The 27,490-nt window shown below is 44.7% G+C and overlaps 1 protein-coding gene across 2 annotated transcripts in view; it reads left to right on the top strand.

The window, feature by feature from the left end:
• RFC1 (replication factor C subunit 1) overlaps positions 1-27,490 on the top strand; it is a 50,694-nt gene that overhangs the window by 14,195 nt on the left and 9,009 nt on the right. For both annotated transcript variants that reach the window (XM_058192541.1, XM_058192540.1), the window contains 15 exons: positions 4,045-4,277; positions 5,382-5,456; positions 9,398-9,475; positions 10,090-10,156; positions 10,387-10,706; positions 12,763-12,873; positions 13,232-13,411; positions 14,336-14,440; positions 15,877-16,279; positions 18,154-18,263; positions 20,192-20,306; positions 20,562-20,650; positions 23,007-23,144; positions 25,209-25,304; positions 25,564-25,662. In XM_058192541.1, coding sequence (XP_058048524.1) covers positions 4,045-4,277; positions 5,382-5,456; positions 9,398-9,475; positions 10,090-10,156; positions 10,387-10,706; positions 12,763-12,873; positions 13,232-13,411; positions 14,336-14,440; positions 15,877-16,279; positions 18,154-18,263; positions 20,192-20,306; positions 20,562-20,650; positions 23,007-23,144; positions 25,209-25,304; positions 25,564-25,662 — 2,219 coding nt within the window. The remainder of the gene's footprint in view (positions 1-4,044; positions 4,278-5,381; positions 5,457-9,397; positions 9,476-10,089; positions 10,157-10,386; positions 10,707-12,762; positions 12,874-13,231; positions 13,412-14,335; positions 14,441-15,876; positions 16,280-18,153; positions 18,264-20,191; positions 20,307-20,561; positions 20,651-23,006; positions 23,145-25,208; positions 25,305-25,563; positions 25,663-27,490) is intronic.

The following is a 27,490-nucleotide window of genomic DNA, read 5'->3' as shown; positions in this document are numbered from 1 at the left end:
GAACATGGAATAATTGGAAGGGATCTTAGAGGTTTTCTAGTCCAAACTCCTACTCAAGCAGGAGACTCCCTGTCTCTCCCTCTCTTTCTCTCTCCTTCCTTCTCTCCCTGTCTCTCTTTCTCTTCCTCTCTCTCTCTCTCCCTCCTTTTTCTCCCTCCCTCCCTTTCCCGTCCCCCCTCTCTTTGTGTATGCACATACATACATATACATACATACACACATACATAGATACACACACACACACACACAAACATACGTATACACCTATGTGTGTGTATGCACACATAGTGACTTGCAGTCCCGTCATTGCGATTTGCAGTCTGACTTTTTGGACGATCTAGTTCAGTGGTCACCAACTGGTGGTCCGTGGACCACTGGTGGTCCGCAAGAAAATTTTGGTGGTCCGTAGAAAAATTATTTACATTTTTAATATTGCACTAAATCAGAGGTCCTCAAACTATGGCCCCCGGGACGGATGCGTGCAATGAACGTTTGTTGCTGCAGAGTCTCCCCTTTCAAGGTCTTTTTGTATGGGGCAGAGGGGAGCAGAAATTCCGACTTGGGGTCTGCTTCAGCCTCCTGGTGGGGGGCTTTGGGCGAAGGCTGGAGGGAAGAGCCGGAGGGCTTGTTCCAGTGGGACTGCATCATGGCCTGGAACTGGCTGACCATCTCAGCCTGCTAAGCCTCCAGGTGCTGGTATCTGGCCTTGCACTCCCTCAGGTCTTCCCTCTGCTTGGGAAGCCTATGCTCCTAGTCCTCGGTGAGGTGCTTCTGCCGAGCCCCTTTCTCGGTCAGATCCAACTTGATGTGAGCTGTTTTCCCAACTCTTTTCTCATGGTGTTTGCTTAGCTCCAATAACTGCTTCCTGTTGGGGCCCTGATGAGCCCGGGTGGGCAGACGAGGAGTGGCTTGGAGGGAGGGGTGTGTAGCGGCTGGGGAGGTGCCCCTCGACATGAGTGACATCGAGTTGGCCACGCCCACCCAGTCACATGACCACCTAGCCACGCCCACCCAGCCAGTCATTAGGCAGATCATGTTAGTGGCCCGCAGGATTTAAAATTATGAATTTAGTGGTCCCTGAGGTCCGAAAGGTTGGTGACCCCTGTCCTAGGAGACCTTGCATCTTGCCCACGTGGGCTTCACTAGCTCTGCTAGAAGGATGGTACAGAAAGATTGAGATGAACCTCGCCAGTGGGACCTTTTGTGCCTTCAAAAGGGTGCGAGGGGACTTTTGCAACGACTCTGTTGTGTTCCTTGCCGATTGTGAAATTCAGGAGGGCAAAGGTGCAGGAGGAGGTTGCCTCCAAGCCGCCTCCTCTCGCTTGCAAATCTCAGGAAACGTTGAGTGATGGCCTCCCTCCCCAACCTTGCAATCCCTTTGCATTCCAAGATAATAATAAAAAAAAACTCTTGGTCTGAAGACCCCACGAAGAACGTATTGTTCCCAGGGTGTTTTAATCTTAATGATGATCAAAGGGCCACCTATCTCCGTTAGATAAAAGGCGGAAAGTTACGGTTACATTGTTTTTTTTTTTTTAATCAGCTCCATGATTCCTTTTGTCTTAACTGTAAGCAACCTTGAGCTCTCGGAAGTGGATTTCTACATATGCGCAGAAACTTTGGTCGAGGCCAGTTGTGAAGTCAGAATACATTTTCGTCTAGCGATAAGAATAAATGACCTGTCAGTTAAAACCGCTGATTATGCCTCTTGGCCCTCGGCGATGTTTTGAAAAATTATCAACTTTTATTTGACAACCGTTTTGCCTGCTACCAGTCATGGGTAGGTAGTCCTCACCGTAACGACCATAATTGTGCCGAGTCTGGCATGGGTTTAGTGAATTTTTTCCCCTCTGTTTTACAACCTTCCTTGCCACCGTTGTTAGATGAATTACTGCAGTTGTTAAGTGAGAAACACGGTTGTTAAGTGAATCTGGCTTCCCCATTGACTTTGCTGGTCAGAAGGTCACAGGAGGGGATTACGTGACCCTCACACACTGCAACAGTCATAAATATGAACCGGCTGCCAAGAGGCTGAATTATGATCACGTGACCATGAGGAACGCTGCCACAGTCATAAGTGTGAAAAATGGTCATAAGTCACTTTTTCCAGGCCTGTTGTAACTTTGGACGGTCCCTAAACAAACTGTTGTAAGTAAGTAACTACCTGTACAAATTTATGACATGGCCTTGAGTCTAGACAAGACAAGACCCAGTGGCCTAGAGATGGAGCTCTTGCCTCATAAATCGGGAGGTTGTGAGTTCGATCCTAGGTAGAGGCAGATGCAGGGTCTCCTGCTTGGGCAGGACTAGATCGGGGTCTCCAACCTTGGCCACTTTAAGACTTGTGGACTTCAACTCCCAGAAGCAAAGCTGGCTGAGGAATTCTGGGAGTTGAAGTCCACAAGTCTTAAAGCTGCCAAGGTTGGAGGCCCCCTGCTTTAGAGTGAAACAAAATGAGACGAAGGCCTGAATAGATTCAGGGGATCAATTGTATGTTTTTATTATAGCCTAGAGAGTTTGACATTTCCCTTAAGACAGCCATTACTTGAATTACTCATGCTAGAATTACATGCAATTTTAACATCGCCGTAGGAAAGCACGAAAGCCTCTTTGTCTATCGTGGACTGGAGGGCAGTGATTGAACAAAAGGTCTAATCGTATTTCGAGCTGGAGCTGAAAATACTCATTTTCAGAACCAAAACGATTCTGCAGAGGATACTTGACTGCCAGTTTTGAGCATTTATTTTTTGGGGTCGATATGCCTTTTTAATGGAGATGTCACTGATGGTTCTCTCTGAAGGGGCGTAAATACTAAATCCCGAATATTCCCGAATCAACTCCGGACACGATGCCTTTCCCATTTTGAATTGTTAGGAATTCTTCTTTTAGTCAGCGGCTAAAAATTAAAGCATTTCCTGGAGGAGATTTTTTTTTTTTGCCCCTGAACCTGTTACCCCTCCCCAATCAACTTTAAAAGCAGAATCTATTTGAACAAATAAAGGTGATTTCCCCCCCCCCTCTTTTGTCAGAGGACGATATACCCAGAAAAGTCTGAACGAGGGATTGTATGACCCGATCAGTTGCTTTCACGTCTTTTTTATCATTAAGTGTTGTACCTTAGGATTCTTAATGAACATATCTTTTCCTTTATGTACACTGAGAGCATATGCACCAAGACAAATTCCTTGTGTGTCCAATCACACTTGGCCAATAAAAATTCTATTCTATTCTATTCTATTCTATTCTATTCTATTCTATTCTATTCTATTCTATTCTATTCTATTCCATTCCATTCCATTCCATTCCATTCCATTCCATTTATTTCTATTCTATTCTATTCTTGTCGTGTCCCACTCCTCCTGTGACGGCCGGGTCTGGGAAGTCTGTATCAAGCGTGGCCACAAAGCCTCTGCAGCTTTGCCAAATTCCTGTCAGAGTTCTCAGGGCAGGCAGGAGTCCAAGGTGTGACTTCAGCAATCCGGATTAGACTTTGCCTGACTCAAACAATGCCAGAAAGCAGATCCTTTATATAGGCCATGGGGTGTGGCTCCATGACTCAGCACTTATCCAGGCCTGCCCCTCCCTTCCTTTTGCTGACGTCGCCTCTCCATTCTCCGGAAGCGTGGATCTGTCCACCCTCCAGCTGCCGGCAGTTCCAGCTCGTGACTGGCTTCATGTTCCTCATGCTCACACGCTGTGCGGGGAGGGGGGGCGTTATTTGCTCAGTCTGTCCGGGCATGGTGCCAGGACTGGGGGCTGGAGGCATGCCAGGCCCTTTGTCTGCATTATCAGTCTCTGGCTGAGATAACAGGAGATGAGAGGGGCCCGGCTGCAGAGAGGGGGGCGGGCGAGACACAACATTCTATTCTATTCTATTCTATTCTATTCTATTCTATTCTATTCTATTCTATTCTATTCTATTCTATTCTGTTTTTTCTTTTTTTTTAAAAAAAACACACCAAGCTTCAAACCCGCTTCCTGGTGACCTTGCGTCTTGTTCCTAGGAAATCATTAAACACTGCCCCTTTGTTTTTGGCCCCTCAGATGAAGATGAGGACTTCGTTAACAAAAAAGCCCCTCCGAAAGTTAAGCAGCTTGAGAAATCGGGGAAGGGGACTCAAGAAACGACGGGAACATCCCAGCCAGATTCCAAACCAAAAGTCAAAAATAAACCCTTATCTCCTGTGAAACTGACCCCGACCTCCCTCATTGATTACTTTGGGACTGGTAGCATTCAACGGTCGGAGAAGAAGCTGGTATCAAGCAAACGAAAAGAAGTGAGTTATGCCAGGATATTACTTTGTTCTCCTAGCTGATGGATAGTATTTGCGAGCCAGAAATTCTCCTAATTCACACATCATTGTACACAGAATACAGGTAGCCCACCAGTTAGCACCACAACTGAGCCGAGAATTTACGTTGCTACGCCAAACGTTTGCCCCCGTTTTACCACTTTCCTTGCCACCGTTGTTAAGTGAATCACCGCAGTTGGTAAATTAGTAATCTGGTTGTTAAATGAATCCGGTTTTCCCATTGCTTGCCAGAAGGTCACAGAAGGGGATCATGTGACCCCGGGACACTGCAACCGTCATCAATATAAGTCAATTGCCGAGCGTCTGAATTTTGATCACATTACCATGGGGATGCTGCAATGGTTGTAAAGTGTGACCAACGGTCAGTGGTCCCTTTTTTCCCCGTGCTGTTGTAACTTTGAACGGTCACTAAATGAACTGTTGTAAGTCGAGGACTATCTATAGAGAAAACAATATTCTGTGATCCGGTTAAATTAGACCTCAATTCTTGTCTTCTGAACTTTTTAACGTCTGTCGTTTTTAGTGTTTTGATCCTGCAATTGTTGTATTCTGCCATTTGCGGTATTGGAAGCCACCCAGAATCGCTTGGCAGAGTTAAGGGCCGCATATAAATTGAACGAACGAACGAATGAATGAAGGGGCCGGATAGCTCAGGCTGGTAAAGCCTGTTATTAAGAACACAAAAGCCTGCAATTACTGCAGGTTCGAGCCCGGCCCAAGGTTGACTCAGCCTTCCATCCTTTATAAGGTAGGTAAAATGAGGACCCAGATTGTTGGGGGGGCAATAAGTTGACTTTGTAAAAAATATACAAATAGAATGAGACTATTGCCTTATACACTGTAAGCCGCCCTGAGTCTTCGGAGAAGGGCGGGGTATAAATGTAAAAAAATAAAAATAAAAATGAATGACCGAACGAACATGAGAGCAGTAATTCGGAAATGTGTCCCATAGAGAAGCCAAACAGCAAGTCAGCCTTAAACTCTTATCACCTTAACTGAGTTACTGGAAGAATGTAGACGTGAACATCGGACTAATCTCATTGTGGTTCTTCTTTCGATGTGATGCAGCCGTGGCAAAGCAGGGAGTCCACCATCAATGATGAGGCTATCGCTAAAGAACTACAGCTGGAGGAAAATTCAAAGGTAACGTAGGGTAGAATTCTTTGGTCTTACATACCTTACTATTTAACACACAGTTCCTATTCAGTCTCGTGTGTCAGCGCCTCCTTTCATTCATTCTCCATTTTTGCACCAGAGCCCCACAAACCAAAGACCAGCTGGCTGGTGCGCATGCGTGCGCCGGGAAGAAGATCTTCCGGGCTACAGCACACGCATGTATACTGGCCAGCTGGTCTTCGTGTGTGCATGTGCGCCAGAAACCGGAAGACCAGGTGGCCAGTGCGCATGCGTGCACCGGAAATCGGAGGATCATCTTCCTGGCGCGCGCATGCTCGCCGGGCAGCTGCTCTTCTTCTTCTTCCCTCACGCGTGTGCTAGCGCGCACCCCCGTTTCGGCACTCAGCGCCAAAAAGGTTAGCCATCATTGCCCTATACCATTTCAGACAAATGGTTGTCCAATCTCTTCTTAAAAACTTCCAGTGATGGCGTACCTGCAACTTCTGGTGGCAAGCTGTTCCACCGGTTTAAGCAGGTTCTAGGAGATTCTGCCATAGCAAACTCGACTAATAAACAAGGAGTGGAGATTCTGAGCAGAAATTTAAGGGTTCTGTAGTAATTTTATTTTACTGATTCTTGAATTGAAACTGTGTGATTGTTGCTTGCTTGACAATGATGTGGGACCTGCGATGTTATCCTAAATAATTAACTCGATTTTGTGACTTTGCTGCACTGATCACAACTGCAGTGGAAACCAAGTTTTTCTAAAACTTTGTTCTAGTAACTGTTCAGTCACAAATTTTGTAGCCTTAACATGGGAATCATTGAAACTTTTAAGACAAATCCAGAATGCTGCCTACAAGAAATAGACTTGATAATTGGGAAGTAAAGGTTGCAAGTAATATCGAAAGATATTGGAAGTATATTTTGTGATTATCGTGGATTAAAACCAACATGGATATGGCTATTCATCCTTCTCTTTCATTCTACTTCATGTTTTTCGCTTGTTAAATATTTATTCTGCCCGTAGAAGTTCCAGCTGGTTTTGTCTTTTCAAAAAAAATAATATCCCGTAAAGAGAGACCCATGTCATAAATAATAATTCAAAAGTAGCAGAGAATTGGTCACTTAAAATGAGATGAATCACCGTCTGAAAATAACGTCCCTTGCAAATCAAATTGACAGGTATTTGATCTGTTAAATTAATGTGAACACACATTAATTTAATGAAGCAGCACTACATGGTGCTGATGATTTTAATACTCAGTGTTTTGAAAAGCTTGCATTCCCTGTAACTCCTAAACCATCAGAAACCTGAGAGATTATTGTAGTGTTTTGCTGCCTTCAGTTGCTGAACAACCCCTGGATATAAATATATTTCTGTAACCCAGACTCATTTGCAATTGAATTTATAAGCATGAAGGGTTAGGGATAGTAATGTTCCGAAATTATTAATATCTGAGATGGTGTCCAAAATTGGAACCAATGTGACATCAGGATTGCTTATGAATTCAGCTCCTTTGGAGCAAGTTTGGACTGTGACAAATCAAATCAAATCACGGTCATTAAGAAAAGGGTTTTGATTTGATACAAATAGAAACTTTTGCTTCTGCGTGAGTCAGTTTTGGGTTAGAGGTGATCATTACCTCCTCAGGATGAAGTGATGTGATTTTTGTAAATACGTTTCCTGGTTTCATATTATCGTAATGTATAATTTTATTTTCACACGGGTATTTTTTTTTCCAATCCAGTTGTGTACTAGGGAAGAAGGTTTTTGCAATGCGGCTTCAATTTTTTATAGGCGTGCAGTAAAAAAGGTTACAGCACGCAAGGAAAATAAATATTCTATATGCATTTCAGAATTCAGATGCTGGCAGGGCTGTCCAACTGTTAATTTGGAAAGATTAAATGTCTGGGTAGGTGTGTTTGAGAGGGAGAAAGAGAGGGAGGAGTGTGTGTGTACGTTTTTTTTGTCTGTTTTCTACAATTACTGTTAGCCCGGCTTCAATTTAATACTAAAATAAGAAATATGAATGCTATCTGTTCAGCTGAATAACCTCCTGCTTATGATATAAAAATAGAGCCTCTGGGATTTTTGCTAATAATGTTATATATCACAGTTGTGTGGGGAGGCAAGTTTTGATGTTATTCTTGGCTGAAGATTAGATTTGGGTAATGTTCCCAGTGCCAATTGGGGAAAACAGGTTAGTTTTCCTCAAAAATAATAATAACAACAGCAGGATGTAGTATTGTGTCGAGGCAAAATGAAGAAAACAATTGACTCATTTTTTCTCACTGTGTTCAACTGAATCATTGAAAATCGGATCTGGTTTTGTATTTGCGCCAGGAAATAATTGAATTTCAGAACTCTGTTAGTTTATTCATGTCTATGAAGGGTGTGTGGCCTTCATTCCATACCCCAATCTCTTCCAACGTTACTAAACTTAAATCTCTCTTGATTGATTCCAAATAAGATGGGATATCTTCCTCCGGGGGGACGCGGTGGCTCAGGGGCTAGGACGTTGAGCTTGTCGATCGAAAGGTCGGCAGCTCAGCGGTTCGAATCCCTAGTGCTGCCGTGTAACGGGGTGAGCTCCCGTGACTTGTCCCAGCTTCTGCCAACCTAGCAGTTCGAAAGCACGTAAAAATGCAAGTAGAAAAAATAGGGACCACCTTTGGTGGGAAGGGAACCGCGTTCCGTGCGCCTTTGGCATTGAGTCATGCTGGCCACATGACCACGGAGATGTCTTTGGGCAGCGCTGGCTCTTTGGCTTTGAAACGGAGATGAGCACCGCCCCCTAGAGTCGGCAAGGACTAGCACGTATGTGCAAGGGGGACCTTTACCTTTACCTTATCTTCCTCCACCCAGTATCTTTAGCCGTGATGGCGAACCTATCGCACGCTGCCACAGGTGGCATGCGGAGCCGTCTCTGTGGGCATGCGAGCCATTGCCTTAGGTCACCTCCACCGCACATGCGTGGCCCTGTCAGCCAGCTGATTTTCGGCTGACACCGCCCACGCTACCCCTCCCCTCCCAAGAGTCTTTACGCGGCCTGTTTGGATGCCAGCTAAGGGTGGAAAATGGGTCTTCCAGAAGTCCGGAAACGGGTGGTTTCTGGTCTTTGGAGGGCCTCCGGAGGGCTAGGGGAGGCCGTTTTTCCTTCCCCAGGCTCCAGGAAAGCCTCTGGAGCCTGGGGAGGGCAAAAAACAGGCCTACCAGAAGTGTGGAAACGGGCCATTTCTGGCCTCCAGAGGCTTCAAGGAGGCCTGCTAGGCCCAAAACGGGGGCATGGGAGAGTTGTGTGCAAATGCCCAGGGGGCGAGGGGGATTGTATTATGGGTGTGGCCACCCATGTATGCAACCCTCTGCTCTCCCCCCGCTTTTGGTCCGCGACAGCCAAAAGGTTTGCCATCATTGGTCTATAGTGTCTATAGAAAATAGCTTCAATTCCCAGAATTCCTGAGCCAGGCAGGAACTTGTTGAACGTTCTTGAAGGTCCTGGCTGGCTGGGAGATGAAGACCACAGGTCATAAAAAGAGCCATTGTCGCCCACTCCTATTCTAGCCCAGGAGTCTCCGAACTTGGCAACTTCTGGACTTCAGCTCCCAGAATTCCCCAGCCCAGCTTGGCTGAATGAAGAGTTGAATCCCACAGGTATTAACGTTGCCAAGTCTGGAGAGTCCTGCTGTAGCCCATTGAATTAAATGAGATCCAGGAAGGAAAAAAATGGGGCCCCCGATTCTTTTCCCAACGCCTTTCCAATGAGCCTCCCCACTCACAAGCCCTCCCTACTCGAGAGCAAAAGGGTTTCCCAGAATTCTTTGGGGCGTGCTGAGATTCCTCCCCCTTCCCACACCCCCAATATTCCAGAGTAAGGAGAGGGGTAGTCAGAGACGGTCTCCTTTTTCTATCCAGCAGCAGCGGGTGGAAACGGGCAATTTCACAATACGTTTTGCACTCTTTGCAGCGGGAAAGACAATTGCACGAAGACGAGGAATTTGCACAAACGTTGGCTATGTTGGATGAAACGCCCAGAAAGAAAAAGGTAAGTGGAGAAATAATGGCTTGGTAAAGTAAACGGTTTTCTAATCTTGATTGCTGTATACTCTAACTCAAGGGTCTCCAACCTTGGCAACGTTAAGCCAGCTTTGCTGGCTGGGGGTATTCTGGGAGTTGAAGTCCTCCAGGCTTAAAATTGCCAAAGTTGGAGACCCCTGCTCTAACCGATGTGCGACATGCGATGAGTGAAGTTGAAACTTCAGGCTATTTTCCTCTTCCCCCTCAGTGGTGGTATTCACTAATTCGTAAATGAGAGTGCGCCGCAGAGCGTCAAAAACACAACTTGACGAGATCCAGGCGGGTGGGCGGAGCTTCCCGCCGCCTCCACTACTACCAGTTCGCCCACCAGGTCTGATGAAGAGACTTCGTATCGGGATTAAATCCCGTTACTTGCTCTGGATCTGCTTCATACGAGGGAAACCAGTGTGACAAATCGAATGTTGAATGTTTGGCTTGGATGGTTTGTGGCGGGGAGGGAAAAACAAGTATCCCTTGGCTGGCCTGCATGTAAAAATGTTCTGAAATTGTTGCCAATAGTAACCTCATCCCAACGATATACTAAAATAAAAATCAAGACACAGTGCCTGTTTATTCTTGTAGCCTCGAAAAGACGAATTTCAGCAGTCAAAATCGGGCGAAGCAGAAAAAAATAAACAGGCTCACAAAGGTAATGGCCTTTTTTTTTTTTTTTAAAGGCTTTGTTAGGTTCTGTGTCACCTCCACTTATCCTTAAAACCAGGGATCTCCAAACTTGGCGACTTTAAGACTTGTGGACTTCAACTCCCAGAATTCCCCAGCCAGCATGGTTGGCTGGGGAATTCTGGGAGTTGAAGTCCACAAGTCTTAAAAGTCGCCAAGTTTGGGGACCCCTGCTTAAAACCATCGTTCTCTCTGTAGGGAAACTTCCCGCTTCCGCCTTCGATTCTCAAGCTTATTCCACAAAGGATCAGATTCGCTCCGAAAGTGTCAGGGTGTCCAATCCTCGCCCAGAATCTTCTGCTACGAAGGAGGAGGTGGATTGGGGGAATAAAAGGGGTTCGTCCAAGACTTCCACCAGGTCAACTCCACTCAAGCAACAAGCAGAGGCTATCAAAACCGAAAACGGGACCTCAAAAGGAGAAAACCTCCGGAAAGGAACTGTAACTCCAGCAGGAAAAACCATTTCGCCCAAAACTAAGACACCGACAAAGGTGAAGGTTTCTCCCGAACAACCCAAGGTAGGTCTGAGAAGCATCCCGAGGAAAGATTTTTGGTTGGTATGATCATTAATCATGATTGTTTGTGGGGCTTTGGTGCTCTCTGAGCCTGGTGTGGTGTTTTTTTGGGGGTTTTTTTGGCAGACGTTTTATGACCCAATTAGGTACCTCATCAGTGTGAGAAAAGGAGGGATTTGGTGGGGGTTTTTTTTTTTTTTTTTAAATATTCTATACATTCGCTCCTAGCACTCATGATGCTACCTAGTTTGGTAATGAAATGTTTGCAAGAAAACCGCCAAGCTCGGAGAGCACAAAGGACCCCACAGTTTAACCCCGAGGCACAAATATTCTCTTCTATCGATACGTATTTCTGTAGAACTGAAAGAAATTGAGCAGCAGGTTTTAAGTTCTGCTTTACCAGCAGAGAAAGACAACACTGAAGTACAACCACTGCACTTCGCTTGTATTCATGTCCTAGGTTATATAGTATATTACACAGGAATTGGGATATTAGCTTTGTTTTTGGGGGCTCTGAAAGGTCTCTATTTCTATTTCTCCATGTCCCTGTTGAAACCCTGCAGGGCTGTTCCATCTCCTTGTACATCATGACTGTGTCCGTTGAGGGGGGAGGCCCACACACACACACACACACACTTCTTCATGGCAGCCTCTCAAATATTGGAAGGATGCTATCATGTCACCCTTGGTCCTTCTTTTCCCAAAACTATGTATATCCAGTTCCTGCAATCGTTCTTCATCTATGATAGTCGTCTAGGCTCCTAATCATCTCTCTTGCTCTTCTCTGAACTCTTTCCAAAAATCTCAACCATCATTTTTTTTTTTTTTTTGTATTGGGGTGACCAAAGCTGGATGCAGTATATTCCGAGTGTGATCTTAACTAGAGCTTTATAAAATGGCACTATTGCTTGGCTGTGATCTTTTTCACAGCAGCCTTTTCTCCTGGATCGTGCCATTCTTTGTGGAGCGGCTCTCCATGGCAAATCCAGAAGTTGCTTTCTCAAACGGGCGCAGTCCAGGAGGTTTTGGCCGATATACTAAACAACTTAGCAGGGAGCAAAAGTTTTACATCGCAAGATGATAAAAACTGCTTTACTGGACAAAGACAGAAGCACTGTGTGCAACAGCAACAGAGTTTATTTATTAAGCTTTTGAGAGTTCTGCTTTAGGTGAATTTGGCCCAGGTGAGTTCTATTTTACTCCGTCTCTAAACAATGACCACAATAGGATAATGTAGGAGAAGGCTAAGAAAGGAGGCTGGCCCAGGCTATTATTTTGCTGACAAAGCCAGTGAAAATAAATGCAATGAAGGAAGACTAGGATGTCAAATAGGAGCAGTAAAAGACGAGAGGTGGGTGCGGTGTATGTGGAAGGCATATTAGATCCACGTGGATAAATGTATAATTGCTTAGAGAGGAGTCCATGTAAGAACAGTAAAGGCTCAAACGTGAACTCTGCTGCAGGTGAAAAAGCACATTCATTAAGTCTCTTTTGTGTAATCCAGGGGTGTCCAACCTTGGCAACTTTTTAAGACGTGTGGACTTCAACTCCCAGAATTGTGGAAGTTTTTTTTTTTTATTATTTGCATTTATATCCCGCCCTTCTTCAAAGACTCAGGGCGGCTTACACTATGTCAAGCAATAGTCTTCATCCATTTGTATATTATATACAAAGTCAACTTATTGCCCCCAACAATCTGGGTCCTCATTTTACCTACCTTATAAAGGATGGAAGGCTGAGTCAACCTTGGGCCTGGTGGGACTTGAACCTGCAATAATTGCAAGCAGCTGCTGTTAATAACAGACTGCATTAGCCTGTTGAGCCACCAGAGTCCAAGTTGATGTCCACAAGTCTTAACGTTGCCAAAGTGGGACATCCCTGGTGTTAAAATACTTCGGGGTGGGGTGGGAAAATGTTGAATGTAGAATTTTAAAAGGAGGTTTTCTCCCCGGCCTCTTAAAGTCTGCATGGATCATGCAACCTCCTTTGCCAAGATTGACCCAAGCAGAATTTGAAAAATATCCCCTATGCAACTGGACTTTTGCTTTGTCTTTTGAAGTCCATCAGTCCCGAGGACTCTGCTGAAAAGAAGCGGACAAATTACACGGCCTACCGAAGCTTCCTCAATCGAGAAGGCCCGAAGGCCCTCGGCTCGAAAGAAATACCCCAAGTGAGTCTAAAAAAAAAAAAAAATTGAGCCAAGAAAGCAGCTCTGATTAATCTTCTCAGATGCCTCTAGGCTTTGCAGCTGGTTAACACCATAAACTTAATCCTTCTGATCATCCCTATATGTTGGGTTTTTGGTGTTTTTTTTTGCCTCTGGTATTTATGGCAATCCTTATGATTTATATTGATATATTGACCGTCAATTGTGTTGTAAATGTTGTACCTTGATGAACGTATCTTTTCTTTTATGTACACGGAGAGCGTATGCACCAAGAAAAATTCCTTGTGTGTCCAATCACACTTGGCCAATAAAAAATTCTATTCTATTCTATTCTATTCATTTATTTATTTATTTTGTTTAGGGTGGTGAAAATTGCTTGGAAGGCATGACGTTTGTGATTACTGGAATCTTGGAATCGATTGAACGGGATGAAGCCAAGTCTCTGATTGAGCGCTACGGGGGGAAAGTCACCGGAAACATCAGCAAGAAGACCAATTACCTTGTTAAAGGGCGTGACTGTGGCATGTCCAAGTGTGACAAGGTAAGTCATTGGGATAGGCAGACAACAGGGTCCTTCGGGTTTGGGTTCCTTCCTTGAGCCTAGTTAGTGCCCTCTGACCCCATATCTCCACCTGCTGGGACAGTTCAGTAGAACCTGTTTGGTTGCAGAGACGTTTTGCTTGTATAACTAGGACAGGAGTCTGCAAACTTGGCTCTTTTAAGACTTGTGGACTTCAACTCCCAGAGTTCCTCAGCCAGCAAAGCCAGCTGGCTGAGGAACTGGGATTTGAAGTCCACAAGTCTTAAAAGAGCCAAGTTTGCAGACCCCTGAACTAGGAGATCTTCCTCCTTTCCGTAACAGTTGGAAGGGACCTTGGAGGTCTTGTAGTCCAACCCTCTGCTCAGGCAGGAGACCCTACATCATTTAAGACAAATAGCTCTCCGATCTCTCTTAAAAACCTCCAGTGATGGAGCATTCACAACTTCTGGAGGCAAGTTGTTCCACTGATTAATTGCTCTAACTGTCGGGAAATTTCTTCTTAGTTCCAGGTTGCTTTTCTCCTTGATTAATTTCCACCCGTCGTTTCTTGTCCTGCCCTCAGGTGTCTACGGAGATTCTCAGTCATCCAGGTCATGGTTGTCCCAAAGGGGCTTTTTTTGTCAAGAGGCAACTGGACTTTCTGCTTTCTGGAGACGTTTCGCTTCTCCATCCAAGAAGCTTCTTCCGTTGCTGAATGAAGAACTTCCCTTCTTTCAGAACGGATGAAGCTTCTTGGATGAGAAGGGAAAACGCCTTCAAAGAAAAACCAGAAAGCCCAGTTGCCTCTTGACAAAAAAGCCCCTTTTGGAACTGCCTTCCGGTGCTTTGGAGAATAGGTCAGCCGATTTCTTGTTATGCCAAATGTTTTGACACATAAGCCACTGTAGAAATATGACTTCGCCTCGATCTGAATTTTGCTGGCAGGCATCGGCTTTAGGGACGAAAATTATCGATGAAGATGGCTTGTTTGACCTGATACGAAATACTCCAGGCAGGAGATCCAAGTATGAAATAGCAGCTGAAACAGAGGTTGGTACCCCTTGGGAGCGATTCCTGGCTCGACATGCCTACTTCCTGCCATCCCTACAAATTATGTCAAGGGAGGATGATTGACAGCCAGGAAAAGACCTGTACTTTAGGGAGGCGGGGAAGGATGGCTGCCATTGACTGAGAGGTTATGCCAAGATGGCCGGGCTTCCCTATTTGCTGGAGAAGGTGAGGAGAATCTACTACATCGGGAAGAAATGGGAAGAGTAAACTTCTCTCTTTCCACGTGCTGCCGAGGGGATTTGCTTAAATGCAACTGTGGAAAGAAGGGATATGAAGATATTTGGGCTGGAAGCAGGGAAGGCGCTTTGAACACGGTGTGGACCCACCACACTGGACCTATTTGTGTTGCTCCGGGATTATTGGACACCCTGGCTGTTGACTTGTAGCATCCCAGAGGTTCCATCCTACGTATCCCTTTTGTCCTTCAAAGTCTGTGTTAAACCAGGAAGCCAACTACATGAAATTAGGTGGTAATGAGCAACCAGGGCGTTGAGGCTGTGGAAAATATCGCTGCATGGCTCGTTACCGTCTTAATTTCATGCAGTTGGTTTCTTGAAGGCTACCCAAGTTTGTTCATGGGTTGAATGAAAGATTACCTGGCGAAATGAAAGCCAGGCATGGATGGAGCTATTGAAGCTCATTTTTACGTGCTTGTGCCAAGGCAGAAGAGCAAGGTATACATCAAATAAAATAAAATAAATCAAATAAAATAAAATAAAATAAAATAAAAATAAAAGCAGGGGAGATGGGACATAGGCTTAGACTTGTTCCCTTCTTCCTAAATCTTGGTAAAATGTTTCGGATACGGGAGGGGAAACAAAAGAAAGATCATGCCAGTTTAGAAATGAATTCATGCTGGATAAAATCTGAGAACTTTGGAAGCAAAGAATGTCTGTGCCAAACAAGTAACCTAAACAAGAATTTAAAATGTACATTTTCCATAAGGGAATTCTATTATAGCAGGGTTGTCCAATCTTGGCCATTTTAAGACCTGTGGACTTCCAACTCCCAGAATTCCCCAGCATGGCTGGCCAGGGAATTCTGGGAGTTGAAGTCTACAGGTCTCAAAGTGGCCAAGGTTGGCTACCTCTGTGTTAATAGTCTCTCCAGTGTGTAGAGAACAGTTAACTAGTCCTCCTCTATAAACTAAACAATTACGAACCAGAATAAATCTGGGAGTTGCCAAAAGAAATGAGAAGAATTTCCTTTGGCTTGGCATGAATAATATAATTGACTGAACCCCCTAATTGGCTCCCAAAGAATTCCACAATTTCTCAAATTTTCTGCAATGATTGGGTTTATGCCCAGCACTAAAAATGACATGTTTGGTTTTGGCTTGATCCTATACACGAGTCCGAGCTGTTGCGTTCCACGGTTTACGATGTCTTATTTTTCTTTCCTTTTCTTTTTGGAAGGCCAAGAGAACAAAGCCCAAGGTCGAAAAAACGTCCCCGGAAACGAAAGCCCACAAAAGGAAACCAAGTCCCGCAAAGCCGGACTCCGACTCCCAAAAGAAAACCCTCATTGCGGAAAACACGGAGCCTTTTAAATCCATCAAACAGGAAGCCGGGGCAGTAAGGAGAGGGCTGGACTTCCTGGAGGAGGAGGAGGAGGAGGGGAAGAAGCAAGTTCCCAAGGAGAAGAAGAGCTCCGTTCACGAAACTAATCAGAAAGGAGGGGAAGTGTTATTGTGGGTGGACAAATACAAGCCCACGTCTCTCAAGACCATCATCGGGCAACAAGGCGAGCAGAGCTGCGCTAATAAACTCTTGCGTTGGCTTAAAAACTGGCAGAAGAATTCTTCGGAAGACAAACAGGGTAATTTGTATTTTTCTGGCGCGTGATCTCTTTTTTTTTTTTGAGTAGTCCTCGACTTAACAACCATTTGGCTAGCGACCGTTTGGCACAGAAAAATGGGACGTAAGCTCGTTCTTCCCCCTTGCGACCGTCGGAGCGCTCTTGCAGTCCCGCAATCCAGATTCAGCCGCTTGGCAAGTGGTTCGCGTTTACGACGGTTGCAGTGTTCCTGGGGTCAAGGCGATATCCTCCTTTTGCGACCTTCCGACCAGCAAAGTTCAGGGCGAAGTCAGATTCTCTTAATAACTGCAAGGATTCGTTTAACAACTGTGGCGAGAAAGGTCGTAAAATGGAGGCAAAACTCACTTAGCAATGGAAAATTTTGGGGTTCCGTTGTGGTTGTAAGTCGAGGACTACCGTTACCTTGATTCGCTGTAACGGGTAGGGCAGGTTGGATTACCTGGACCATCATTCACCAAATGGGGAATGCACCTTACAAAAGCAGGATTTTACCAATTGACTTTCAGCTGTAAATTTATTTAAATCCTTTTTTCCCCCCCCTCAAGCACTAAATTAAAGGAAAATGAACTAGGCTTCTGGAAAATTAGATTGGATGCTTCCCTTGATTAAAATAAAATATCCTCGAAACTGGCGTGGATCATTTTTCTCTCTTAAGACGCTGGTTAAATGGGAGGCATTTCAAATACGAGATTCTTCCCCAAACCTAAAATGGCATGATATCAACAAGAGCCTAGACTAGATTCGTGTTACGAAAGGATAGATCAAAGTCTTAAGACATTCATGTTTAATTCCGTGGTTAAAATAGCACCAGCAGAAGAAACATCAAACGCTTTTGAGTCACTGCTTCCAGGTTTGCCTAAAAGTCCTTAAAAACGCCATGCCCGGATATCCTGGCACAGCCTCTTAATCTTTGTTTTGGGCTTGGTGGCACCTTGTAGACAGGATATTGTAACAACTGGATATCTGCCGAGCTTCTTCCTTGCTGCATTTAATCAAGCAGATGCCTCTTAACAGAGCATTGAACGGCATGTTCCTGAGGCTATGGAAATTGCTAAGTAATCGGGGTTACCGTATTTTTCGGAGTATAAAACGCACCTTAGTTTTTGGGGAGGAAAAATAAGAAAAGCGCTGATTGGCAGGTGGATTGGCCTTCCGGAATAGCTGTTCCCAGAGGTGAATTTTAGCAACAGGTTCCTTGGTTGTGAGCTCTGTGCCTTGCTTTTTTTTTTTTTCTCCTGCCTCTGAAACTCCCGTTTCAGAAAAAAAAAAAAAAATTCTGCCTCTGAAAGCCTCCAAAACAGAACTTCAGGAAAAAAGCCTCTGAAGCTCTGTTTGGGAGCTTCTTTTCTGAAGCTCCGTTTCTGATGCTTTTTTCAGTTTCTGAAACCTCCGTTTCTTTCTTTCTTTCTTTCTTTCTTTCTTTCTTTCTTTCTTTCTTTCTTTCTTTCTTTCTTTCTTTCTTATTTTAATTTATATACCGCCCTTCTCCCGAAGGACTCAGGGCGGTTCACAGCCAAGTAAGACAACAATCACAAAAATTAAAAACATTTTTAAAAAACTAATTCAATTTGGCTAAGAAAGATTAAAACTCTAATCAGCCCTGCGCGATGGAACAAAAATGTCTTCAGCTCGCGTCGGAAGGTCCGGAGGTCAGGGAGTTGACGTATCCCTGAGTTTGAGAAGCTGGGTGGGGCTACATTCGGAGTATAAGACGCATCCAGATTTTCACCCTCTTTTTTTTGGGGGGGGGGGAAAGGTGCATTTTATACTCTGAAAAATTTGGTTTTTCGTTAAATGAATGACCCTAGGTTTCGCCTGTCATTCTCGCCGTGTCCCATAACCGGCTAAAACGTTCCTTTCCATTTTCTCCGCAGTCAAATCCGGTAAGTCTGGAATCAAAGATGACGGCGCTAATTCCAAAGCAGCTTTGCTTTCCGGGCCCCCGGGAGTAGGGAAAACGACCACAGCATCATTAGTTTGTCAGGTGAGTTGGGTTTTCACACAGATAGGGAAAGGTGGCAGATTTGATCTGCGTGAAATGTGGTTGTTGTGGGGTTTTGGGGTTTTTTTTTTTTTTTTTTTGAGACTGAACAATTAACAGGCGTTTGTTAAGAAATGTTTGGCCCCATTTTACGAACTTTCTTGCCACCGTTGTTAAGTGAATCCTTGCCTTTGTTAAGGTAGAGAATCTGTTCTGTTTCCCTCCCCCCAATACTCCCAGCAAAGAGTCAGTCAGAGGCCTTCTTTTCTCCTTTTATTTACATAGATAGATGTCCTGGCCACGTCTACCAATGGGCCTACCAAGTTTCTGGAGATAACGAGGAAATTATAGATAAGGCCAGAATTATTCACGAATATATTCTTCCCTCCATTGATACAGTTTGCCCGCGCAAATTCATTGCTTTGTCCAAGACAAAAAACCAGGAAGTCCCGCCTCCTATTTATAGTCTCTGCAGATGTCACTGCATGACAATTATGACTTGGCTTTATCCCAACGCTGCTTCTGCTGCGCGCGCCTGTTCACGCCTGCACAGTCTTGCATCACTCCAAAACTGTTTTTGGGCGTTGCCAAATCAGAAGAAGGCTCCAGGGAATCAGGTCTTGCCGGCCCCTCCTCCTCCCTTTGAGTGGGTGCCAGAGAGGGAATGGGCTCAAGAGAAGCAGGGCTTGCCAGGTCTTCTCCCTCACTTTCTGAATCATCCGAGCCCAGGAACCTGGGTCACAACAGAATCGGCTGGTTTGGGTTTGACTTTGCTGGTTGGAAGGTGGCAGAAAGGGATCACATGATCCCCCCCTCGGGATCATAAAACGAGTCAGTTGCCAAGCCTCCGAATTTTGATTATGCAACGGTCATAAGTGTGCAAAACGGTCATAAATCACATTTTTTCAGTGCGGTTGTAACTTTGAACGGCCACTAAATGAACTACTTTAAATCAGGGACTACCTGTATAATGTCCCCGCCAGTATCTGCATCGCTGCTTTTCAACCGTTAAAAGGTGGTCTACCTTTTATTATATATTATTTTTCTTGGTTTCCCTCTCCCGTATTGGCTTACAAATCTTAACTGAGATTATGGGATTATTTGAGAAATTAGCATCTGGGCCTGGACATCCGATTAAGTGGGTTTGTTTGTCGCCATCGCGAACCCAAGATGAAGGCTTCAAGTGTTGTTTCAGACTGCCTTTGTGTCTCTCCACTGACACAATTAATGCTGGTGGCTTAATTTGAGATTGTTTTCAGTAATCAAAGTGGCTTTAATCCTGGGATGAAATGAAAAAATTGTTACTACCGGTTCTGTGGGTGTGGCTTGGGGGGGAGTAATGTCACTGTGTGGGCGTGGCCAACTTTTTTCTTTTTACTTTTAAAAGCATTTTTTCAGCCAAAGAAAAAATGCTTTTAAAAGTAAAACAAAAAACAAAAAAGAACTGATGAACATGTGGCTCAGCTAGGCATGGGGGGGGAGAGACACACAGAGATTTTTGCTTTTTTTTTTCTCCAAACCATCTGCCGCCATCGCTACCGGATCGGGTGATCCAGTCCAAACCGGGAGCATTTCACCCCTGCTTTAATCTAGTTAAATCTACTTACCCTGGCTAGGTGGCTTAGTACTAAGACGCTGAGCTTGTCGATCAGAAAGGTCGGCAGTTCAGCGGTTTGAATCCTGAGTACAGGGAGAATATCCCGAGTATTTGAATCTCTGCCTGTGTGAGCAGGGGGTTGGACTAGATGACCCCCCAAGGTCCCTTCCAACTCTTGTTACTGTTAAATAGTTTCCCATTGCTAATATGAAACGAGCAATGTGCCAAAGGGCTGGATGGGACTCTTGCCTGCCGGTGAAAATTAGCCTGTGGGGCAAAGATGGGATTTATGTCCTCTCCCAATGCTGTTGTCCTCGTTGTTTACCGAAATCAGGAACTCGGTGTGAGTTACGTGGAGTTGAACGCGAGTGACACTCGCAGCAAGAAGAGCCTGAAAGAGGTGGTGGCCGAATCTCTGAACAACACCAGCATCAAAGGATTCTGCTCAGGTATCTTCATCGCTGTCGGTTTTTTGCTTTTTGTTAAAAGTTGGATAATCTAAATGGAGGCGGGGGGGTCCCTGTTCAGAATTAAAATGGCAGCCAAAGCGTGTAAGACCATAAAGAATTCCTCATTGACAGAACTGCTGCTTCAACCCCCTGCGTTGTAATTCCACGTTTAAACAGCAGCAGCAGCAGTTCTACAGCTACTTCCTCCGTCCGTTATCCAATTTCCGCGCTGTTTCTTTTGGTTTCCATCCTTAGGGGAGTCACGTTCCGTCAGCGCAAAGCACGTCCTCATAATGGATGAGGTGGATGGGATGGCTGGCAATGAAGACAGAGGTGGCATACAGGTAAGGAACGCCTCGACCTGGCATGAAAAGGAATGTTTGATATGGGCTGTTTGGGATGAGGGAAATGGAAGGAATTTCGAATGACTCTTGGGCCAGATCTTATTTGAGCTTAAAAACCATTGAGAACTGAAAAACTTTAAATAAAATAAAAAAAACCCAGATAAATCTAGCAGGTAAGAAAAGGCATCATTCAAATTCAGGCTCAGGTGTTGTGACTCCAGCCCCGGAACCTGGCCCCATGCCCAAAAGTGACTCAGCAAGTGAGGGGGAAGGGCTTACCTCGGGAGCACCGATTCCTTTGGCCCAGCTCCAGGAGCCAGAACCAGGCCAGTCGGAGGACGTAATGAGGCCGTCATCCCCTGATTCCTCCCTTCCCCAGGCTACGCCTTCAGATTCAGCTGATAATAATAATCAAGCTTGGATTGACCGTGCTTCAGAATATTAGAGAGGCGGCATCATCAAAGGGAAGGGTGGGGCAGGAGCCCCACCCCACAGGATATATAAGGAGCTTTGGGACTGCTCTCACTCCACGGGAAGCAAAAGTTTAGCTGAACCGTTTCAAAAAGAGCTGAAAGTCTTGCTACGTGAGTCATTTGTTTGAATTTTGGCAGGCAGCTGCGATTTCTCTGCCAAGACTGATAAGAGCCGTGAATCCACTGGCTGAAGGCCAGCTCGTGGGTCTTTTTATTTATTTTTATTTTATTTATAATCCAATTTCTATACTGCCCTTCTCCCGAAGGACTCAGGGCGGTTTACAGCCGTATTAAAAACACAAGAGTACACATAATATAAATAAATTTAAAACACATTTAAAACGAATATTTAATTGGCCAATTTACTAAAACGGTCAAGACCGACATAAAACCCTTTAAAATTTAAAAACTATAATTAAAATGCATTTAGGCTAGTCCCGCACGATTAAATAATAAAGTTTTCAATTCCCGCTTGAAGGTTCGGAGGTCAGGGATTTGGAGTAACCCCAGAGGTAACTCGTTCCAAAGGGCCGGTGCTGCCACAGAGAAGGCTCTCCCCCCTGGGGGCCGCCAACCGACATTGTTTGGTCGATGGCACCCTGAGCAGGCCCACTCTGTGGGAGCGCACAGGTCGTTGGGAGGCTATCGGTGGCAGAAGGCGATCTTGTAGATAAGCTATGGAGCGCTTTGAAGGTGGTCACTAACACCTTGAATTGCACCCTGAAGGCTACCGGCAGCCAGTGCAGGCCACGCAGGATAAGGTGTTATATGGGAGCAACGTGGGGTCTGAAGTGGGGAAGGAGACAGAACATCAGGTTAGAGCAGGGGTCTCCAACCTTGGCAACTTTAAGACCTGTGGACTTCAACTCCCAGAGTTCCCCAGCCACCCAAAGTTGAACACTCCTGGGTTAGAGGAATGTGATATGAAATATTACCAGTCACGGGATTGATCTGAACATATAAAGGTGGCTTCTGAGCTGATAAATACACTCAATTCAGACAACTGATGAGTCGTGAGATGGGTCAGACTAGCATAAAAGTTTCTTTTTTTCTCTGGCGGCTGGTACTAACCTGGTTTTGGACTGACATCCAGATGCCTTCAAGATTGGATCCTACTGGGAATCAGTAGAACTTAATAACATGTTCTTATTAAAATGTACCTGTACATTGCTTTTTTTTTTATTTGCATTTATATCCCGCCCTTCTCTGAAGACTCAGGGCGGCTTACACTATGTCAAGCAATGGTCTCATCCATTTGTATATTATATACAAAGTCAACTTTTATTGCCCCCAACAATCTGGGTCCTCATTTTACCTACCTTATAAAGGATGGAAGGCTGAGTCAACCTTGGGCCTGGTGGGACTTGAACCTGCAGTAATTGCAAGCAGCTGTGTTAATAACAGACTGTCTTAGCAGTCTGAGCCACCAGAGGCTTCCTGTGCTGAGGCAGCTTGTCCCAAAACAGAAATAAAGTTCAGTAAGGCTTTGTCATCAAGAAGATGGGTGGGGAGACTGTCATTCCAGAAAAACCCGTATGAAAAGGTGACTTTCAAGAGCCCTTGAAAAAATGTTACAATCGTCCCTGTTCTATAATAGCAGTTCTTGCAACTAGTAGAAGCGCTGGTCATAGACTTATAGTAAAGACAGACCCCTGTTTTCTCTACATATTCCTCCCACTTGGCCAACGATTTTAAGCTGCTCTTAGAGGAACTTAACAAAAAGGGTCAAACTTGCTTTAATTTACCTGTTCACAATGTCTGGGAATCTTAATTTTGTGACAGCATTTCAATCTGCTAGATCCTGTTCAATGCGGACCAGTCTTGTTGAGTAATTACTACAGTGGTTCTGAACTTCATCCTATCCCGTCTTTTGTTTTTTGCAGGAGCTAATTGACCTTATAAAGCACACCAAAATTCCAATAATTTGCATGTGTAACGATCGGAACCATCCCAAGATCCGTTCTCTGGTCCACTATTGTTTTGACCTTCGTTTTCCGAGGCCGAGAGTGGAGCAGATCAAGGTAAGGAATCCTTCCCAGAGGCTCGTTTTTTGGTCTCTTCTTGTACTTGGGTGGCCCTATTTTCTTGGAGCTTACTTTTGGAGAGTGTGGGAGATTCATTGAGCAGTAGAACAGGTGTCGGCAACCTTAAAACACTCAAAGAGCCACAAAGATTCTAACTTGAAGCCCCACATTCAATTCTGGAGCCGACCGGAAGTCCGGTTTCCCCACCATAGAGTCTCCTCCTAGCACGGTGTCCTTTTTTCCTCTGCCAACCAGAAGTACAGTTTCACCGCCACCATAGAGTTGTCTAGCGCAGCATCCTTATTCTTCTACCAACCGGAAGTCTGGTTCCCCCACCATAGAGTCTCCTCCTAGCGCGGCGTCCTTTTTCCTCTACCTGCCCTAACCGAAAGCCCTATCAATTGTGGAGCCAACCGGCGACAGGGAGCCACAGCAGAGGGATGAAAGAGCCACATGCGGCTCCAGAGCCACAGGTTGCCGACTTCTGCAGTAGAAGCTAATAATGGCCCCTGGAAGAAAACTCATTCATGATTTTAGCTACTTTCACCTTAAGTTTGTTGTTGGGGGCCTACATTGTAAAACATTCTGCTTGGAACGTTGGGCGGTCTGTTATCCTTAAAAATATATTGTAATTTCCAACTAGAATAGAATAGAACAGAATAGAATAGAATTTTATTGGCCAAGTGTGATTGGACACACAAGGAATTTGTCTTGGTGCATATGCTCTCAGTGTACATAAAAGAAAAGATACGTTCATCAAGGTACAACATTTACTATGTTTAACTATGTTAATTGATTCATTTTCAGGATTTGCCTTAAGAGGGGGGGGTGCATATGTTAGCGTGCTGAATATATGTACTGTCTTTGAAAACGAATATAAAAGGTGGTTTATAACGCCTTTAATAAAGCTTGTAGAAATTGTGACTTGTGCTAAACGAAGTTGGAGCCTTTTGGATTAGTTCCCCGATGTGCTATTTTTCTGTAGGCACAATCTGAAGTGACATTCTTAACTGCAGTTTGAAGTTGTCCAGTCAAGGAGAAGAAGAAATAAGAATACAGGTAGTCCTCGACTTACGACCGCAGTTGAGCCTAAAAATTTCTGTGGCGGAGCGAGACAGTTGTGAAGTGAATTTTGGCCCCCTTTTTATACCCTTTCGTGCCAGAGTTGTTAACGGAATCACTGCAGTTGTTAGGTTAGCCACACGGTTGTTAAGTGAATCTAACTTTGCTTGTCAGAAGGTCACAAAAGGGAATCACATGACCCCGGGACACTGCAACCATCTTAAATGTGAGCCAGTTGCCAAGCATCCGAATGCAAGTCACGTCACCTTGGGGAGGCTTCAGCGGTTGTGTGAAAAATGGTCATTCATCACTTTTTCAGTCCCATTGTAACTTCCGAATGGTCACTAAAGGAACTGTTGTAAGTCGAGGACTACCTATAATGAAAAGTTAGTTGCTAGGGCAGGAACCAGAACCTGCAATTTATGTGTGTGTGTGTGTGTGTGTGTGTGTGTGTGTGCGTTTTCTGAGGTTTTCGCGGGTGTTTGTATGTAGGTCTTTGGTTATTCGGGTTTTCTCCCGCGTAAAATTGGAAGTGTCTTGGCGACGTTTCGACGAACTCTCATTCGTCAACTTCAGGCTTCAGCTTCGTGCTTCTGGGAGCTCCCAGAACACAAAGCTGAAGCCTGAAGATGACGAATGAGTCTTCATCGAAACGTCGCCAAGGCATTTCCAATTTTACGCGGGAGAAAACCCGAAGGCCTATATATATATATATATATATATATATATATATATATATATATATATATATATATATATATATCTGCAACTTTTCCCTGAACTCTGTACACAGGGAGGTTTAGACAAGATTTCTGTACGTTCATATTTCTACAGAAATGCATACAGATCTCTCTAATGTAAAAAAAGAGAACATCTGTGTTGATATTGAGGTAACATTGCCCGTTTCCAACTCTGTAAATGAACAGTGTTACTTGTAAGTCCTTTACTGACCCACAATTGTTCTCTTATTTGCTGACACGAAACGAATGGCTGTTCCAGGGCGCTATGATGTCCATTGCTTTCAAAGAAGGGTTAAAGGTTCCACCACCGGCAATGAACGAACTCATTTTGGCGGCTAATCAGGATATCAGACAGGTGAGTCACCTATCAGGACTGGCATCTGATACAGAATTCTGTTCATCGTTCCAGACGCATTTGATTTGACGCAACTAGAAGCAGGGACCATTGATACGGAAAAGGAAGGGGTTGTTTGGTTGAAAGAAAGGAATTATTTTATAAAACGAGATGACCAGTGGGTAATATTGATTCGGTAGAATCCGTTTATTAAACAACAGTAATGTAGATTTTTCCTTACGAGCTAGCCTGAACCTTTGTGCTTTCCTTTTGTCGACAGGTGTTGCATAATCTCAGCATGTGGTGTGCCCGAGACAAAACCTTGACTTACGACGGTGTCAAAGAAGACGCCAGTAAAGCCAAAAAGGATATTAAGCTGGTAAGTTTGATCGAAGGCCCAGGTCTGTGCAACGAACTTCAGGAAGGGGGTTTGGAGGCGTTTAGCTTCAAGTTTGAAATGACTTGCAGAAGCGTTCCAAGATTGGCGTCCCATCAGAAAGCCTTTTGCGGGATTAGAACGGTGATTTGACCTCAAAGCGGAACTTCGTTGAATTCTTAAGGGTTTTTAAATGTGGAACATTTCGCATGACGCTACTAAACACCCAGTGGCACCTAGATACAGATCACATAACTTTAAAAAAAGCACTCCATGGCTTAGGGCCCGGGTACTTACGGGACCGCCTGCTGTTACCTTATGCCTCCCATTGACCCGTACACTCCCACAGAGAGGGTCTTCTCAGGGTGCCGTCGCCAAGCAATGCCGGCTGGCGGCCCCCAGGGGAAGGGCCTTCTCTGTTGGAGCACCTACCCTCTGGAACGAACTTCCCCCCGGTTTACGCCAAATATCTGACCTTCGGACCTTTCGCCGGGAATTAAAAACTTACTTATTCATCCAAGCGGGACTGGCCTGATTTTTAAATTTTAAATTTTAACTTTTTGTAATTTTATATGGGTTATTTTAGGTTGGGTCAATTGACGGTTTTAATTCAGCCATTATTGAATATGTTTTTTAAATTGATATTTTAACTTTGTATATTTTATTGTTTTTATCTTTGGCTGTACACCGCCCTGAGTCCTTCGGGAGAAGGGAGGTATAAAAATTTAAATAAATTAAATAAATAAATAAATAAACTGCAAACGTAAGATTTTGGCAAGGTTTAAGAACCTCACTTTTATCAAGGAAGAAAGCAAGTCCCCGCTAATTGATGTATTTGGAAATGACACCTGATTGTAACGCGAGCAAGGGGATGGGGAATGCAACCCGTGGTAATGCAGACAATGTGGTTTGCAAATTTGAAGAGAAATAGGTTGTTTACTTAAAACAACCAGTGCTGGACATAAAAAAAACAAGTCTTGCAGTAGGCACATAGCAAAAAATATAACACAGGATTCTCCTAAAGTGACCTGATGAAGTTTATGAGATGGTGGTGTGATCCACAAATTAATATAACGATGATGACAACGACGACAACAACAACGAAGTCTGGATCGTGGATGTGGCAGCCCTGGAGGCAGCAGAAGAGAAGAGAAAGAACTGAAGAAGAGAACAACATACAAATCGACCTACAAATCGAAATAGAATGACTATGGCAAAGGCAAGCAAGGGTGGTACCAATAGTCATAGGCAGCTTGGAATCCCAAAACAACTGGAGCACCACTTGAACACCATCGGCATTGACAAATTTGCCATCAGTCAATTGCAGACGGCAGCTTTACTTGGAACTGCTTTCATCCCGAGACGATATTTGTAACACCGTCAAACATCCAGATTTGCCTAATTAATAATAATACACATTCTAGATAAGGCGTATTGTATATTTTTCAGAGAGTTAAGAGATCTATTCTCCGCTACTTGCCACCTTAGGTGATCCAAATCAGAACTCTGTAGGACAGCGATGGCTAACCTTTTTGCCATCACGTGCCAGGATGGGGGCGTGGGGGTAAGGTTCGCGCACGTGTGTGCTTACACCCATAATTCTATGTGCCTCGCCCTGCGCATGCACGCGCAACCTCCCTCCCACCCCTTGCTCCTGAAATGCGATGGCCCGGTAGGCCTGTTTTTCTTTCTCACCTGGCTCCAGGTCCTCTCTATGCATCTGGGGAGGGCAAAAGTAGCCTTCCCTACCCCCTCGGAGGGCCTTCCGTAGGCCCGAAATGGCCCGTTTCCCAACTTCCGGTTGGACAGGAAGTGATGTTTTTTGCTGTCC

This window comes from Ahaetulla prasina, chromosome 8, assembly GCF_028640845.1.
Source record: "Ahaetulla prasina isolate Xishuangbanna chromosome 8, ASM2864084v1, whole genome shotgun sequence".
Classification (NCBI taxonomy): Eukaryota; Metazoa; Chordata; class Lepidosauria; order Squamata; family Colubridae; genus Ahaetulla; species Ahaetulla prasina.
The sequence above is the reverse complement of the archived record's forward strand: the minus strand, read 5'-3'. Positions and strand labels throughout refer to the sequence as shown.